Genomic DNA, 17351 nt, shown 5'->3' on the forward strand with positions numbered 1-17351 from the left:
ACAGTACAGGCCCCTCAGCCCACAATATTGTGCTGACATTTTATCCTGCTCTAAGAGCTATCTAACCCTTCCCTCCCACATAGCCCTCCATTTCTCTATCATTCACGTGTCTATCTAAGAGTCTCTTAAATGTCCCTAATGTATCTGCCCCCACAACCTCTGCCGGCAGTGCGTTCCACCCACCCACTACTCTCTGTGTAAAAAAACTTACCCCTGACATCCCCCTTATATCTTCCTCCAATCACCTTAAAATTATCTCCCCTCGTGTTAGCCATTGTCGCCCTGGGAAAAAGTCTCTGACTGTCCACTCGATCTATGCCTCTTATCATCTTGTTCACCTCTATCAAGTCACCTCTCATCCTCCTCCTCTCCAAAGGGAAAAGCCCCAGCTCGCTCAATCCATCCTCATACGACATGTTCTCCAATCCAGTTCCTCCAGCACTTTGTGTGTTGCTCCAGATTCCAGCATCGGCAGCCTCCCGTGGCTCCAGTTCCCTTGGCTGATGGGGGATTTATTGTACATGGCCTTCTGAAGTGATGGAAAATGTATTTTGCTCCCTATCGTACAGGGAAACTTTCTGCTATTCTCATTGGTAACCACAGCTGACAATCGGCTCCTGCCTGTGGAAGGACAGCTGCTTCTAACCAATGGGGAGTGGCCTCAAGTTCCACTTGAATCTGCTGCAGCACTCTAAAGCCAACGAACACAAGGTGCTGGAGGAACTCAGCGGGTCAGGCAGCATCTGTGGAGGGAAATGAAAAGTCGATGCTTCGGGCCAAGACCCTTCATCAGGATCTCGACCTGAAACGCCGACTGTTCATCTCCCTCCATAGATGCTGCCTGACCTATTGAGTTCCTCCAGCATTTTGAGCATGTTGCTCCAGATTTCCAGCATCTGCAGTCTCTTGCGTCTCTGGCATCATCCTACTCTCCCCCTCCCTCATCTGCCTGTCATTCCACCCCCCCCCCCCTCACATGGATCCACCTGCCAGCTCCTGCTCCACCTCTTCCCCCCACCTTTTTACACTGGCCATTTCCCAACTTTCCAGTCCTGATGGAGGGTCTCGATCCGAAACATCGACTGTCCATTTCCCTCCACAGATGCTGCCTGACCCACTGAGTTCCTCCAGACCTTTGTGTCTCTACCATCAAGCCAAGCTCTGGTGCGTTTTCATGAAGGGGTATCAGAGACAATCCATTTGGCTCCTTGTGCCTGCTGTAACATTCAATAAGATCTTTGCTGATCGTTTACCCAAGTGCAGGAAAGTGGCACTATCTCCATATCCCTTGATTCCATTTCTGAGCCATTCTCGAATCCAAGAGACCGCCTAAGAAGACGACCATACACACACATGAACTGGGGGGGCAGGAGGCCACTCAGCCCCTCAAACCTGTTCCGACAATCAATGGCTGATCTGAGTGTAACCTCCACGTTCCCATCTGCTCCTAGTACCCTTTCACCCCTTTGCTCTACAAGGATGTCACTAAGCTGGAAAGGGTGCAGAAAAGATTTACGGGGATGTTACTGGGACTGGAGGGTTTGAGAGACTGGGACTTTTCTCCCGCTGGAGCGAAGGAGGCTGAGGGGGTGACCTTATAGGGGTTTATAAAACTCTGAGGGTCATGGATAAGGTGATTGGTTACAGTCTTTCTTTGCAGGGTAGGGGAGTCTAAAACTAGAGGGCATAGGTTTAAGGTGAGAGGGGAAAGATTTACAAGGGACCTGAGGGGCAACTTTTTCCAAATGGAGGGTGGTGAGTACATGGAACGAGAGGACATGGTAGAGGCGGGTACATTTACAATGGTGAAAAGACATTTAGGCAGATTCATGAATAGAAAAGCTTTAGAGGGATTTGGGTCAAACACATGTAAATGGGACTATGGTAGACCCATGGATGAATTGGGTTGAAGGGTCTGTTTCCATGACCCTACTTATCTATTTTTGCCTTAAGAATACTCAAAACTTTTTCCACTACTCTTTGAGGAAGAGAACTCCAAAGACTTCCGACCCTCAGCAAAAACAATTGCCTTGCCTTTGCTGTCAATGGGTAACCCTTTATTTTTATACAGAGACCCCTAGATCTAGATTGTCCCACAAGAGAAAACACTTTCTCCACATCCAACCTGTCAAGACCACTCAGGATCTTGCCCACTTTCACTTTTCTAACCTCCAGAGACATTGAGTTGTTTCTGGACACAGGGAGTTGTTAAAACGTGGACTGCACTTCCTGAGAAAGTGGTGGAATCTGATTTCATCTGGAATTTCCAAGGATGGTTGAATTTGGAGTCAATTTTCAGGGGTAATTCAGGGCCCCATATCTAAGGAAAGATGTGCTGGCATTGGAGAGGGTCCAGAGGAGGTTTACGAGAATGATCCTGGGGATGAAAGGGTTACTGAGCGTTTAATGACTCTGGGCCTATACTCGCTGAAGCTCAGAAGGATCTCATTGAAACCTAATGAATATTGAAAGACCTGGATAGAGTGGACGTGGAGAAGATGTTTCTAGTAGTGGGGAAGTCTTAGACCAGAGGGCACAGCCACAGTCCCTTTAGAACAGAGAGGAGGAGGAATTTCTTTAGCCAGAGGGTGGTGAAGCTGTGAAATTCATTGCCACAGATGGCTGTGGAGACTAAGTCATTGGTCATTATTTAAAGTGGAGATTGATAGGTTCTTGATTAGTAAGGGCGTCAAAGTTTACGGGGAAAAGGCAGGAGAATGGGGTTGAGAGGGAAAAATAAATCTGCCATTAGGCTGAATGGCCTAAATCTGCTTCTATGTCTTATGGTCTAATTCTCAAATGTCAAAACACCAGATTATGTGATAGTACTGAACAGTCCCTTCATAGGGACCAGTGGACAATTATACTGATCAGGGCGATAGAATAAGTTGTGACATTTCTGGAGTAAAGCTTAGACTGAGAGGTGAAAAGCGATCGTCTTTGAGATAAAGCTGAGATTCTGTAGGGCAGAGATGGAGAGTTCAGTTCTACTTGCAGGTGACATCAGAACTCTGATGTAAACGAAACGTTGTAACCTTTCAATTCAAGAGAAAGTAGAAGTTGTGACCACAGCAGATAGCATAGAGGAGTTTAACGGGAAGTTGGACAGGCACACTTCAGAACTTTATAGAGATCTATATTGTTGGGCTTTGGTGAAGTGGAGTAGGAGGAGACCTACAGGTTCACCAAGACGCCAACAGTACTCCATTTCAGGTTTTCACCCTTAATCTCAGTAATTCTCTCATCTCTGGGTTCAAGCCTTGCTTCAGACCAAGGGAGTGCTGCACTGTAGGAAAAGCCGTCTTTTAGACGAGGTAGTAAACTTCCCACAAGTGGATGCAAACAATCTTGTCACTTGGAGCGAGCCAGGTTTCCCTCGGCTACTCCGGTTTCCTCCCACATCCCAAAGACGTGCGGGTTGGTAGGTTAATCGGCCGCTGTAACTGACCCCTAGTGTGTGGGTGAGTGGTGGAGTCCGGAGGTAGTCAAATACTGGAGGGCATAGCTTCAGGTGAGAATCGTAAGAGTCATACAGCACGGAGACAAGCCCTTTGGCACAACTGGTCCATGCACACCAAGATGCCCATCCAAGCTTGTCCCATTTGCCCTAGTTTGGCCCATATCCTGTGAGAGTGGGAAATTTAATGGGTGTGCAGGTAAGTTTTTTTCCCCACACAGAGAGCGGTAGGTGCCTGGATCGCTCTGCCAGGGGTGGTGGTGGAAGCAGGTACCACAGCAATATTTAAGAGGCATTTAGACAGGCACATGAACAGAAGGGAATGGAGAGTTATAGACGATGTACAGGCAGACGGGACTAGTTTCGATTGGCATCAAGGTTGGCACAGACATTGTGAGCCGAAGCATCTGTTCCCGTGCTGTACATTTCTACCTTCTATGAGTTCATGGGAATGTGGGAAGAAGAAAATGGGATTAGTAACAGGATGGTTGATGGTGGGCATGAATTCAGTGGGCTGAAGGGCCTGTTTCCATGCTGTATGACTCATTGACACAGGAGTGAGGGATGAATGGGATGGGGGTCAAGTTAGATCGTGGACAGCAGAACTTTGCATCAGGTGTTCAGTTTTGGACACCCTGCTACAGGAAAGATGTTACTAAACTGGAAATAGTGCAGAAAAGATTTACAAGGATGTTGCCAGGACTCGAGGGACTGAGTTATAGGGAGAGGTTGGGCAGGCTAGGACTTCATTCTTTGGAGTGTAGGAGACTGAGAGGTGATCTTATAGAGGTGTATAAAATCATGAGGGGCATAGACAGGGTTAATGTGCACAGTCTTTTTCCCAGGGTTGGGGAATCAAGAACTAGGGGGCATAGGTTTTAGGTGAGAGGGGAGAGATTTCATAGGAACCTGAGGGGCATCCATGTGGCTGTCTGAATGTCTTTGACGGATGAAGAAGTGAGATGCCTCTCTGGTGGCCATCAAACTTCTTCCATTAAATGGGAATTTTTTTTCCTCAGCAGTCTTGATCTCCCCCAACATGAAGTCCTGACATGATTTTCTAAACCAAACTTCTCCCTCAAAGGAAACTGTGCCCAACCAGTGCCAATTCTGATGCTCACTGCTTGCAGAACAGACAGCCTGTTTACCATGTTAACAACATTGCCAGCAGGTTAATAAGGCATAGATGAGAACATTTGGACTGGTCTTCAGGAGTTACTGCTATTAGGTTGTACTTTTCAACAAGGCAAAGTAGGCAGTCCTAGATTTACTTAATGTAATTCTTCTCACCGTTTTATCACTCGTCTAAAGCCTCATGACCATTAAACGTTGGCACAGTTGGACTCACAGTTGAGGTACTGCCTGAAGAAGGCAACATCCACCATCAAAGATCCCCACCATCCGGGCCATGCCATCTTCTTGCAGCTCCCATCGGGCAGGAGGTAAAGAAGCCTGAAGTCCCACACCACCAGGTTCAGGAACAGCTACTTCCCTTCAACCATTCAGTTCTTGAACCAACCGGCACAACCCTAATCACTACCCCAGTATAGCAACACTATGACCAGTTTGATCACTTTGCACTAAAATGGATAGATAGGGTGAATGCACTCAGTCTTTTTCCCAGGGCTGGGGAATCAAGAACTAGAGGGCATAGGTTTAAAGTGAGAGGGGAGAGATTTAATAAGAAAGGGCAACTTTTTACACATAGGGTGGTATCTATGTGGAATGAGCTGCCAGAGGAAGTGGTTGAGGCAGGTACAATAACAACTTCTGAAAGATAATTGGACAAGTACATGGATTGGAAAGATTTAGAAGGTTATGGTCCAAATGCTGGCAAATGGGGCTAGCTCGAATGGGGCATTTGGTCAGCATGGACCAGTTGGGCCGAAGGGCCTGTTTCCATGCTGTATGACTCTAGGTGGGAAGCCAGCCAGAACAGTGTTGGAATAACCATGAGCATACAATAAAGAAATTCGGCATGTCCCCTTTGACACGCACCAACTTTTATCGATGCACCATAGAAAGCATCCTATCCAGATGCATCACAGCTTGGTATGGCAAGTGCTCTGCCCGGGACCACAAGAAATTGCAGAGAGTTGTGGACACAGCCCAGCACATCATGGAAACCAGCCTCCCCTCCATGGACTCTGTCTACACTTCTTGCTGCCTTGGTGAAGCAGCCAACATAATCAAAGACCCCACCCACCTGAGTCATTCTCCCTTCTCTCCTCTCCCATCAGGCAGAAGATACAGGAGCCGGAGGGCACGTACCACCAGGCTCAAGGACAGCTTCTATCCCACGGTGATAAGACTATTGAACAGTTCCCTTATACGTTGAGATGAACTGTTGACCTCACAATCTACCTTGTTTGACCTTGCACCTTATTGCCTACCTGCAATGCACTTCCCTGTAGCTGTGATGTTTTCTCTGTATTCTGTTATTGTTTTACCCTGTACTACCTCAATGCACTCTGTAATAAATTGATCTGTACGATCGGTTTGCAAGACAAGTTGTTCACTGGACCTCGGTACAAGTGACAATAATAAACCAACACCAATAGTTAGAATGAGGACCTTGCTCTGACGGGGATTGGTTTGGTGGAATGGGATCAATACAGTTACAGGAAAGCTGGATAAACACGAGGGAGAGTGGAACAGAAGGATGTGCTGAAGGGGTTAAATTAGGTGGAGCTGGGTCCATCTCTGCATAACGTGTCCACCTTCCTTACTTTTGGTTTTGGTGTGTCGCCGGCTGTTGAACTTGGGAGTGGAGTGCAAGGCCGCGAGGTGGATGGCGGAGGTGGAGTACGCCATGGATCCCAGCTCCACCCGACGCTGCCGAGTCCCAAGGGTGCTCTCAGGGCTTGGATTGGTGCTGGGGGTGGGTGTTGAACTCCCGGAGAGCTCCCTGTGCTTCTGGCCTTCACTGGGGACTGAAAGAGACAAGAGCAGAGCGTGGTTACCAGAGCGAGTCAGCGTCCGTCGGAAAACTGAAGCACAGACTCAGCGGCTGAACAAGGTTTGGGTGGACTTGACGTTACTGCATCTGATGGATGGTGTGACAGTGATTAGATCATATCCAAACGTCCTGAGAGGGGAGTGGGTTACAGAAGACAAACACAACCAACTCTGAGCCTTGGAGAAATAAACACAAGCAGGAGGCAAAAAAGAAAACCAACACAGACGAACAGACCAGGCGGGATCCTCAATGCACGAGTGACCAGAATCTCAAAATCTCTTCAGGTCTGCCCTGGAACCTTCCGGATTTGAGGAGGTGGGTGGTGGGAGGGGGAGAGGGGGTTGTGTGTACTACAAACAAGAGGGCATAGGTTCAGGATCAGAGGTGAGAGATTTAAAAGGAACATCATGGGCAGCTTCTTCATGCGAAGGGTGGTGCGTATTTGGAATGAGCTGCCAGAAATAGTGGTTGAGGCGGGCACATTAGCAACGTTTAAAAGCCATCTACATAAGTCCATGGGTAGGAGATGTTTAGAGGGCTATGGGCCAAATGCGGGCAGATGGGACTGGGCAACACAGTCGGCATGGACGAGTTGGGCTGAAGGGCCTGTTTCCGTGCTGTATTTATCTATGACTCAATTAAGGGGTGAAGTTCTGTGGAGAGGGGAAAAACTGTGTTGAGAGATATTGGAAGATTTCCTTCTGAAAATGGGGAGTTTTCTGTTTAGGTGGGAGGACTTTCAGGTGTCTAATGGAGGGAGTGCTGTAGGGATCAAGTGATGGTGTAATGCAGGAACATATCACAGTGAAGGTATTTATAAACTATTATACTTTATGACTATTATAAACAAATGTGAGTCACTGTCTGATGTAGTTCCTGCCGTCACTAAAAGTTGACCAGAAAGTTTTCAGATTTCAGTGCGACTCTGTTGACAGAACACAATATCAGGCAGGTAATGTTGGGACTGCCTAAAGAACAAAGAATACGTGCAGTTCCTGTTTTCGCTTTACAGGAATGATGTGACTACACTGGGAGACTTACAGGAATGTTGCCAGAACTGGAAAATGTAGCTGCATATTTCTGAGAAAGGATAGGTTGGAGGTTTGTTCTGTTGGAACAGTTGAGGCTGAGTGCAAAACTTAACGCTGGTATTTAAGTGATGGAGACCCTGCACAGAGAAATAAGGAGGACCTGGTTCTCTCTGCACGGGTCAAAACCCTGGGGGCAAAGATTTAAAGTAACTGTGGGAGAGAATCGGTTGCAGGGGGGGGGGGGGGGGGGGGGGGGGGGGAGCCAAAAAGCTCTTTCCCCCAGAGAGTGATCTGAGACTTGTACAAAATGGCACTGGGCCTGTTGAGGCTGCTTCATCGCTCATTAAGGTAGTGGCCTGATCTTCCACCTTCATGCCATTTTTCCTTGCAGTATCTTCATTTTCCTTGACTTCTATCAAGAGTCTATCTTATCATGCTAGGGGACCGTTATAAAACTTTTGAATGGTTCTCTAGTACGATAAAAATGGACGCTTGACCTCACAATCTACCTCGTTATGGCCTTGTGCCTCATTGTCTGCCTGCACTGCACTTTCTCTGTAACTGTAACACTTTATTCCGCACTCCGTTACTGTTTTCCCTTGTACTACCTCAATGCACTGTTGATCTGTATGGATGGCATGCAAAATAAAAGTTTTTCACTGTACCTCGGTACGTGTGACAATAATACTGTTAACGTTACATGTACTGAGGTACAGTGGAAAACAATTTCCAGGAATCTCTCCTCCCCTGTTTTGAATGAACTCAATGACTCCACAACCCTCCAGGGTTAGTGAAGAAATTCCTCTTCATCTTGGTCTTAAATGACCTACCCCTTATTCTGAGACTGTGACCTCTGGTTTTAGGCTCTTCAGGCAGGGGGAACATCTTCCCTGTACCCAACTTGTCAAGTCCTGTCAGAATTCTGTAAGTTTCAATGAGATCTCCACTATTTCTTCTAAACACTGCAGAATATGGTCCAAGTCTACTCTAATCTCTCGTCACACAGCAAACCAGGCAGTTGAATCTTTGCTGCAAGACAACTTCTTTCAAAGACAACTCCATCCTTTTTTGTTTAGGGAAGGAGACTTGAACTGCATCTTACTCCTTTATACACATCCTCTTGTGCTAACAGGCCAACATACCAGTTGCCCAGCTAATTGCTTCCTGCAGCTGTATGTTGGCCTTCAGTGACGTGTGTACAAGGACACAAGAGGTCCCTTTGAACCTCAACATAACTCAATCTCCCACTGTTTAAAAAATACCCCATTTTCTGTTTTGTGCACCATAACGGATAACTTTACATTTTTCCACAATATATTGCCTCAGCCATGTTCTTGCCTGTTTACTCATCAACATCCTCTTGAAGCCTCTTTCCAGCCTCTTCCCCAATCACCAGTTTTGTATCATCGATGTACTTAGAAACATGATACTTGGTTTTCTCAACCAAATCATTGACGTATACTGTGAATAGCTGGGGCCCAGGCACCTGTAATACAACAGTCAGTCCCCCACAAACCTGAGAAAGATCTAATCACCCTCACCCTTGCTTTCTGTCTGATAATGGAATCTCAATGCATGTCGCTATATTACCGCCAATTGCACATGTTCTAACCTGCTTGACCAACCTTCAATGTGAGACGAAAGCCTTCTGGAATTCTACATATCCACATCTTCAAACAATGTCATCAGATTAGTCAAATGTAATTTTTCTTTAATAAATCTGTGCTGACTATGCTCAATTCTATTACCCTTTTTAAGGTCTTCTGTTGGCCTTTACTGACTTGTGTCCTTCGTTCAACATTTCCGAGCTAGGGGGACATGAGCTCAAGGTTTATTCCAGCGACTTGACCACTATGTCTAGACTGAAGCTCCAGCTGATTACTGAGAGAGTGTCATAAGGGCAGTGGGGAGGGAGCACTGCACTGTGGGAGGGGTGGTACTGAGGGAGTGCTGCACTGTAGGAGGGCGGTACTGAGGGAGGGTCACACTGTGGGAGGGGTGGTACTGAGGGAGTCACACTATGGGAGGGGCAGTACTGAGGGAGTGCCGCACTGTGGGAGGGGCTGTACTATGGGAGGAGCAGTGCTGAGGGAGTGTCACACTGTGGGAGGGGTGGTACTGAGGGAGTGCTGCACTGCGGGAGGGGCAATAGGGAGATCCTGTTGTCCTCTCAGCTGGGTGTAGTAGAGACAATACTAAGGAGGTGCTGCACTGCGAGGGACAACATCAAACCACTGGCACCATTTCTTACCTCCTATCTAAAACATCTCACCACCAGCTGTTCTAGCCAGCGTAATACAGACTAAAGCTCTCTCAGGACCTGAACTGGTGCCAGAGCACAGAAAATCTAGACCACAAAGATTGCCCTGATCACCTTCCACTGAGCAGGAGAACTGTTCTCTATAAGTACAGACACTCCCCGGGTCACGTAAGCGTCCCAAGAACCATCCGTCACCCAAAGCTTCTGTAAGTGGGAAATGCTGTTGGCTGAGATTGCACTGGTAGGTTAATTAGCTTAGTTCATTCTAGATCTCAGTTGCACCTTAGTTAGAATTAGTTAATTTGTACAGATCTGCATCACAGCTTCAAAACATGCCCGACTGCAGAAGCTGTGGACTGGAGTTTCAACCTGTTATTTTGCTGTGTGCAGATTGCATGCCTTGTGTTCTTTAAGCTGCATTATTTTCCTTTTATGCTTCAAGTGTCACAGATGTGCAATACTAAACCGTCCAGTGAGGAGATACTGACTGATATATTTGGTCCTGAGGCAAGGTTTTTATACTAAGCATCCCTTGGCAATAAGTAGATGGGATGGTGGTGGAGGGGGGAGGGGTAAAGGGGAGAAAATAGAGAATCCAAAATTGACTATTTAAACTAACAACTGCAAGTTGGGATGATCAGGATTACTCTGGAGATGTTCCTACAGTCCAGTCGCTCATCGGTATTCATTGCCTGGGTTCTCAAATAAAGGGTATCCATGTGGGCAAACTGTAAGGGCGTAAGGCAGCTCTAAGAGAGTGGGAGTCTGTTGGTGGCGCTCGATGGACTAAGTCATAACTTGGCTTTGGTCCAGGCACTTTTCAATCTATTATTTACCACCCTTCAACAAGTCTTTTATTCAATACTGGCACAAGTTTAATCTTGATTTTTAACTGTTAAAATGACCACCAGATCTAAAGCCTCTGTTAATGGTAAAGGTATTAGAGACCAACCTACTTTGGGAGCTATTTCTAATCTGGATAGAAAGTTTGATCGGAGCTTTGCCAAATTGAAGTCTATTTTAAAAGAGTTTGAAGACAAACAAAATACTCTTATCCAGGAGAATGCCAAACAAATGCAATTAATTGCTGAACTCGACCAAGCTGGTAAAGAGAGAGATGCCAAACTCCATTCACTTGAAAAAGCCTTAATTACGACCAAGCAAAACCTGTAAAAGCAGCAACCAAGGATCATCGACCTGGAAGGACGCAGCAGAAAGAAAAATTTAAGGATCATCAATTTTCCAGAGAACACCGAGACTGGTAACCCTATGGAATTCTTTTCTAATCTTTTGGTCGATGTGTTTGGTTCCCAAATGTTCCCTGTTCAGCCCATTCTGGATAGGGCTCACAGAGCATTACGATCTAAACCTGCTCCGGATCAAAAACCTCAGCCAGTAATACTGAGATTCCATTTTGTCAGGATCAAGGAACTCCTGATTCGTACCGCTTGTAGACGTGGAATGATCCAATTTAAACAATGGAAGTTTTGAATAGTTGAAGATTACACCCCAGAAGTTATGAAAGAAAGGCTGACCTACAAACCAATTATGGCTCATCTCCATCAAAGCAATTATCATCCTGCATTATTATTCCCAGCAAGGTTGAGAATTTCATTACCTGATAAATCTCGCAAATGATTTAAATCCATTCAAGAAGCCGAGAATTTTCTTTTGAATTAGCTTTTAATTTTAGAAGCTAAGAAATGTGGAAGAGACAGTGTTTTTCCTTTGATTTACTACCTACTTGTTTTATTATCTAATTAATTTTTAGATTTAAACTTTTCTTTTTTTTCTTTTAATATTTTTAATGTTTTGTTTTAATAACAATTAAGAATTTAACAAAATGACTGATCGTTTGCTTTCTTTTTGAAATAATTATTAAACTGTATTTTTTAATTGTCAGCTGTTAACGCCCTTTGGCTCTGTTTCAATCTCACAACTATGTTATGAGTTTGATATCTCTGTTTGTATTATGTTGTTCATTTTTAGACAAAACATGGGTGGTTTATATATTTTTTTCCAATTTGGACTACTGCCACCAATAGAACTGGGGTTACTTCAATTAGAGGGTAGCTTTCTGGCTGCCTATTGGCCAATTTTCGGGCTGTTGGGGGAGGAGGGTGGGGTGGTTTTCAGGTTTTTTTTTCTTCTGGGCTAAACTACAAATTTTTCTAAATTGTCGTCACATCCGTTTCCTCTTTGAATATTTTTTTTACTTCTTCCTGTTGGTAAGACTCGGAAATACCAAGATTAACCCTTTACATACTATGTGTTTTTTAATCTGTTAAAATGGATAAGACTATTAACTTTATTTCATGGAATGTTAATGGCTTAAATAATCTGCTTAAACGCAAGAAGATTTTTAAAGATTTTCATAGATTAAATGCTCAGATTATTTTCGTTCAGGAGACTCACATCAGGAAGAAAGATAATCAATGTTTTTTTAGATTTTGGAGGGGTCAACAGTTCCATCCAAATTCACAAGCAAAGGTGAAAGAAGTTTCTATTTTTATAGACTCCTCAATTTTGTTTGTCCATCATGAGACAATATCAGACCCAAATAATGGCCGAACGATCCATTTTGCTTAAATGGAAGGATCCAATACCCCCTACTACTTTTCAATGGTTTTCTCAAACTATATCATGTTTAAACTTGGAAAAAATTAGGAGTGGTACTGTTGATCCTTCGCTTAAATTTGAAGATATTTGGAGTCCATTTATTCAATATTTTCACATGATGTAGATCCCCTTTCAATAACTTTCCAACTTAGAGGAACGGAGTTGATGACATAATATTGCTCTGTTTCTACTGAGAAATTTTAGCTCAGTTTTTTTTTGTTGTTTGTTTTTTTTGGCAATTTTTCTGTTTAGTTTAGTTTATATTCTTTATAATTTTTCTTATTGATTTGGGTTTTTTCTTCTTTTTTAAATTTATATAATAAATCTTTTTCTTTCCTTTCTTTTATATTATATTCATTTACGAAGAGATTGTTGGATCTACAGATTTTTTAAAAATATATTTTATTGTTCTTTATGATTATCTATGCCATGATTGTTCTCCTGATCTCTTTGTATTACGTGTAAATATTGATGCTATATATCAATCTGTATTAATTTGAAAACTAATAAAAAGATTGAAAAAGAAAAAATGAGGTTAAAATGGCTCAGGAAAGGGCAATGGGTAGAACTTACAAGCAGAATTTTATAAATCTTGCACTCATTTCCCAATGGTTGACAGCCCTGGGTTCTAGAACCACCTGCTGGTCCAGTCACAAACAGCAGCTCAGCCGGGTAGATCTGCTGCTCATTTAATGCAGGTTACAAGTCACACTCACTCTCCATGTTTGTCACTATGCTGAGCATTTTATTGTACGGTAAAGAAGGCCAGTCCTCAATATCTGACAGGGGGTATACAGAGGAAGGGTGTGTATGGGGAGGAGGTTGTCGGATCAAAGTGTGCAATTCTGGTCGCCCCCATTGCAGAATATGGAGTTTTGGAAGAGGGTGCAGGAGAGGTTCACCAGGATGCTGCTTGGATTAGAGGGTAGTAACTATGAGGAGAGGTTGGACAAGCTTGGGTTGTTTTCTCTGGAGCATCGGAGGCTGAGGGGAGACCTGATAGGACTTTGTAAAATTATGAGAGGCATTGATAGGGTAGACAGGCAGAATCTTTATCCCAGGGTGGAAATGCCGAGTACTAGAGGTCATGCATTTAAGGTGAGAGGGGGAAAGTTTAAAGCAGATGTGCAGGGCAACTTTTTTTTTACACAGAGAGTGGTGGGCGCCTGGAACGGGCTGCCAGGGGTGGTGGTGAAAGCAGATATGATAGTGGTGTTTAAGAGGCTTTTATAATGACACATGAATATGCCGGGAATGAGGGGATATGGATCATGTGCAGGCAGAAGAGATTTAGTTAAATTTGACTGGCACAGACATTGTGGACTGAAGGGCCTGTTCTGTGCTGTACTGGTCTGTATTCTATGTCCGAAAGGCATACATCATTCTGAAATATTATGTTCATTCGTTATAAATTCTTAAGTATACATTTACAAAGGGAATGGCCCATGCAAACTCGTACGGTGCAGGGAGGGTGTCCAACAGGTTGACCAATTTCCATTAAAAACATGAATTTTTCATAGAAAACAATGATGTGGTGTGCACAGACAATAGACATACAAAACATTAACATAACTAATCACTGTCACATAATGCTCGCAGTTGAAATGATCATTGTGTTTAAGATACATATTTATTTTTAAAAAATCTTTAAAACCTTCTGGAGCCCAGTTCAGCGACTGTGCACTATTAGCAAAGCTCAAACAACACAAGGGCTGGAAGCAGTGCGCAGATCCAACGAGACACAGACCTAGCTCAGGAGAGAGACAATAAGCTACATATGTCCCTGCCCCACCTTCTCGCTAATGCACAGAGCCTCTCGGGTCAGTAACTTTACTCAGATGATCATCACGTATACAACACCCATGTATCAGTGGCTCAGCCATCGCTGGGAGCTTGACTGTTGTTCTCATTCACTGTCCACACACACACACACACACACACACACACACACACACACACACACAGGGACTCTGGACGGTTTCCTCTGTGTCTCGTTATAAAATCTGCCAAGGTCAACCTAGTCGAGGTGAGCACAGGCCAGGGATCGAACCTGGAGCACTCATGATCAGCACAGCTGAGCTGCCCCCACCTCCACCCCGCCCCGCACCCCCCCCCACCGCCCCACCCTCCACCCTTAGGAGAGGCCCTGTATGAGTGTACATCAAACATCTCCAGAATTCTTCCACCACAAGTCAGAGATACAGGTCCTTCAGCTCACCAGGTCCACGCCGACTATTGAGTGCCCATCTACATTAATTCCATTACTAGCACTTCATCCGTAGCCTTCTGTGCCTTGGTGATCCCAGGTGATCCTTAAAATATCACGAGAGACTCTGCCTCCACCATCCCCCCCCCCCCCCCCCCCCCCCCCAGGCAGTCTGTTACGGATTCCAACCACCCTCTGGGTGAAAAAATTCTTCCTTGTAGAGTCATAGAATTATACAGCACGAAACAGGCCTTTCAGCCCAACTAGTTCATGCTGACCAAGTTGCCTACCCGTGAGCAATTCCCATTTCCCTGCATTTGGCCCATATCCCTCTAAACCTTTCCTATCCATGTACCTGTCCAAATGCCTTTTAAACATTGTAATTGTACCTGCCTCAACCACTTCCTCTGGCAGCTTGTTGCACACACTCACCACCCTGTGTGTGAAAAACTTGCCCCTCAGGTCCCCTTTAAATCTTTTCCCTCTCACCTTAAACCAATGCCCTCTAGTTTTAGACTCCACTATCTAGGGAAAAAGACTGTGACGATCTCCCTTAAATATGCCCCTTATGATTTTATATAGTGCAGCGGTTAGCGTAACGCTTTACAGCACCAGTGACTCGGGTTCAAATCCGGCCGCTGTCTGTAAGGAGTTTGTACGTTCTCCCCGTGTCTGCCTGGGTTTCCTTCGGGTGCTCCGGTTTCTTCCCACATTCCAAAGACGTATGGGTTAGGAGGTTGTGGGCATGCTATGTTGGCGCTGGAAGCGTGGCGACACTTGCGGGCTGCCCCCAGAACACTACGCAAAAAGACGTATTTCACTGTGTCTTTCGATGTACATGTCACTAATGAAGATATCTTATCTTACCTCCTCTAAACCTATATCACTAAACCCCCTACTCTTTCCTTTAACCCACACCCTTCTGTTAAGGAGAAAAGTCTCCTGTAACTTTGTCCTTGATAACTTTGTACACCTAGAGAGAATAGACAGGCAGGTGCACAAAGACAGCACCCCTTCAAGTCACACACCGTCTCGACTTGGACTGACAGCAGCCAGACCCTCATGGTCTAAATCCTACCTCACTGTAGATCAGCAGTTTCAAATCCAGACTGCTGTCCAACAAGGTGGTGAGCCACCACCTTCTCAAGGCTAGAGGGGGGTAGGCAACAAATGGGAACTTTGCCAGCGATGTCCACACCCCACAAATTAAATTTTGGAAAGGTCATCGGGAGCTGGATACTTCTGAGGATGCCGTCTTACCCTGTGTGGAATAGTCACTGTATTGCAATTAAGTCTTTGGTGAAAGCAAAACAATGGGTGTCAAGTACTAGAGGACATGCATTTAAGGTGAGAGGGGGGAAAAGTTTAAAGGCAATGTACAGGTTAAATTTTTGTTTTACACAGAGAGTGGTGGGTGCCTGGAGTGTGCTGCCAGGCGTGGTGGTGGAGGCAGATACAATAGTGGCATTTTAAGAGGCTTTTAGACAGACACGTGAATATGCAGGGAATGGAGGGATATGGACCATGCACAGGCAGAAGGGATTTAGTTTAACTTGGCATCATGTTTGGCACAGACATTGTGGCCCGAAGGGCCTGTTCTGTGCTGTACTGTTCTATATTCTAGAACATAGAACAGTACAGCACAGGAACAGGCCCTTCAGCCCACAATGTTGTGCCGACATAGCTAATCCCTCCTACCTACAGAATGCCCATATCTCTCCATTTTCCTCTCATTCATGTGCCCATCCAAGCCCCTCTTAAAAGCTCCCAGTGAATTGGGACCAAAGGCAACACATTCCAGGCATCCACCACTCTCTCAGTAAAAAAAACGTACCCCTCACATCCTACCCCCTCTCACCTTAAATGCATGCCCTCTGGTATTGGATCACCCAATAATGGGAAAGAGATATTGCTTGTCCAATTCTATTTAATTAACACTGTCTCAGAACTAGCTAACAGGAGTTAGAGTTTAGGTCTGTGGGCACGTTGGTTCTTCCTTGATGTTATGTGCCTGTGATGCTGCTGCAAGTAAGTTTTTCAGTACACCTGTGCACACATGGACGTGCATCTGACAGCAAACTTGACTTTGATTTTTTTTTTGGTTTCAATGCTAACCGCTCCTATGATCGTCCCGCACTCTTCGCTGCCTTCAGTTGAGCTCCACTTGCCGTCAGGACTACAAACTGAATGATAGCTATTGGTGAGACAAGGGGGGGAGAAGAAACATCACACCAAGTGGAATTCAAGGCAGCAACAAGAGCAGCAGCATGGCACACAACAGGACGGGCAGGGAACCGGTCAATCCTGAGGCACGAGTTCTGGAAGAGCTTGGCGAAAGGAGAGCACAAGACGGGCAGCTTCACGGGCAACATTCATCGCATTGTAGCGGGCTCACTTACAAACATACGTGTCAGCCAAGTGATAAAGTTTGTAATTTGGGGTAAACTTTTCATATACAGTGAAACTTGTACATTTTGAGGACTTCTGAGAGGGATGTCAGTTGTTCCCTACTTACCTGCCCGAAGGTCATGACTCGTGTTGGAAAAATATTCTCAGCCAAACGGAGAGCTCTTTACCCAGCATGCAAGAAACTGCTCTATTCGCTACATGGAGCTGTACAGGCAACCAGTCCCCCAAATAGAGAGGTTTCTCTGTCACTGTGCATGCTGGGTAAAATGCTCCTCCATTGCAGCAAAGTCATCTCCTTCACCAAACCCCGCGCTGAACTGGTTTCTGTCATATGTTGTGCATACCAAGGCTGTCTGTAGTTTGGAAGCTGAGCGTGTCTGTGACGTCAATGTGCTGCTTGTGTGCCTTAG

The 17351-nt window shown here is 45.1% G+C and overlaps 1 protein-coding gene across 1 annotated transcript in view; it reads right to left on the bottom strand.

Moving 5' to 3' along the window:
* Window positions 1–17351, bottom strand: part of LOC127577919 (protein Daple-like) — a 279944-nt gene that overhangs the window by 33665 nt on the left and 228928 nt on the right. The window contains exon 26 of the mRNA XM_052029632.1: window positions 6187–6390. Within this exon, the coding sequence (XP_051885592.1) occupies window positions 6187–6390 (204 nt within the window). The remainder of the gene's footprint in view (window positions 1–6186; window positions 6391–17351) is intronic.

Source organism: Pristis pectinata, chromosome 1, assembly GCF_009764475.1.
Source record: "Pristis pectinata isolate sPriPec2 chromosome 1, sPriPec2.1.pri, whole genome shotgun sequence".
NCBI classification, from domain to species: Eukaryota; Metazoa; Chordata; class Chondrichthyes; order Rhinopristiformes; family Pristidae; genus Pristis; species Pristis pectinata.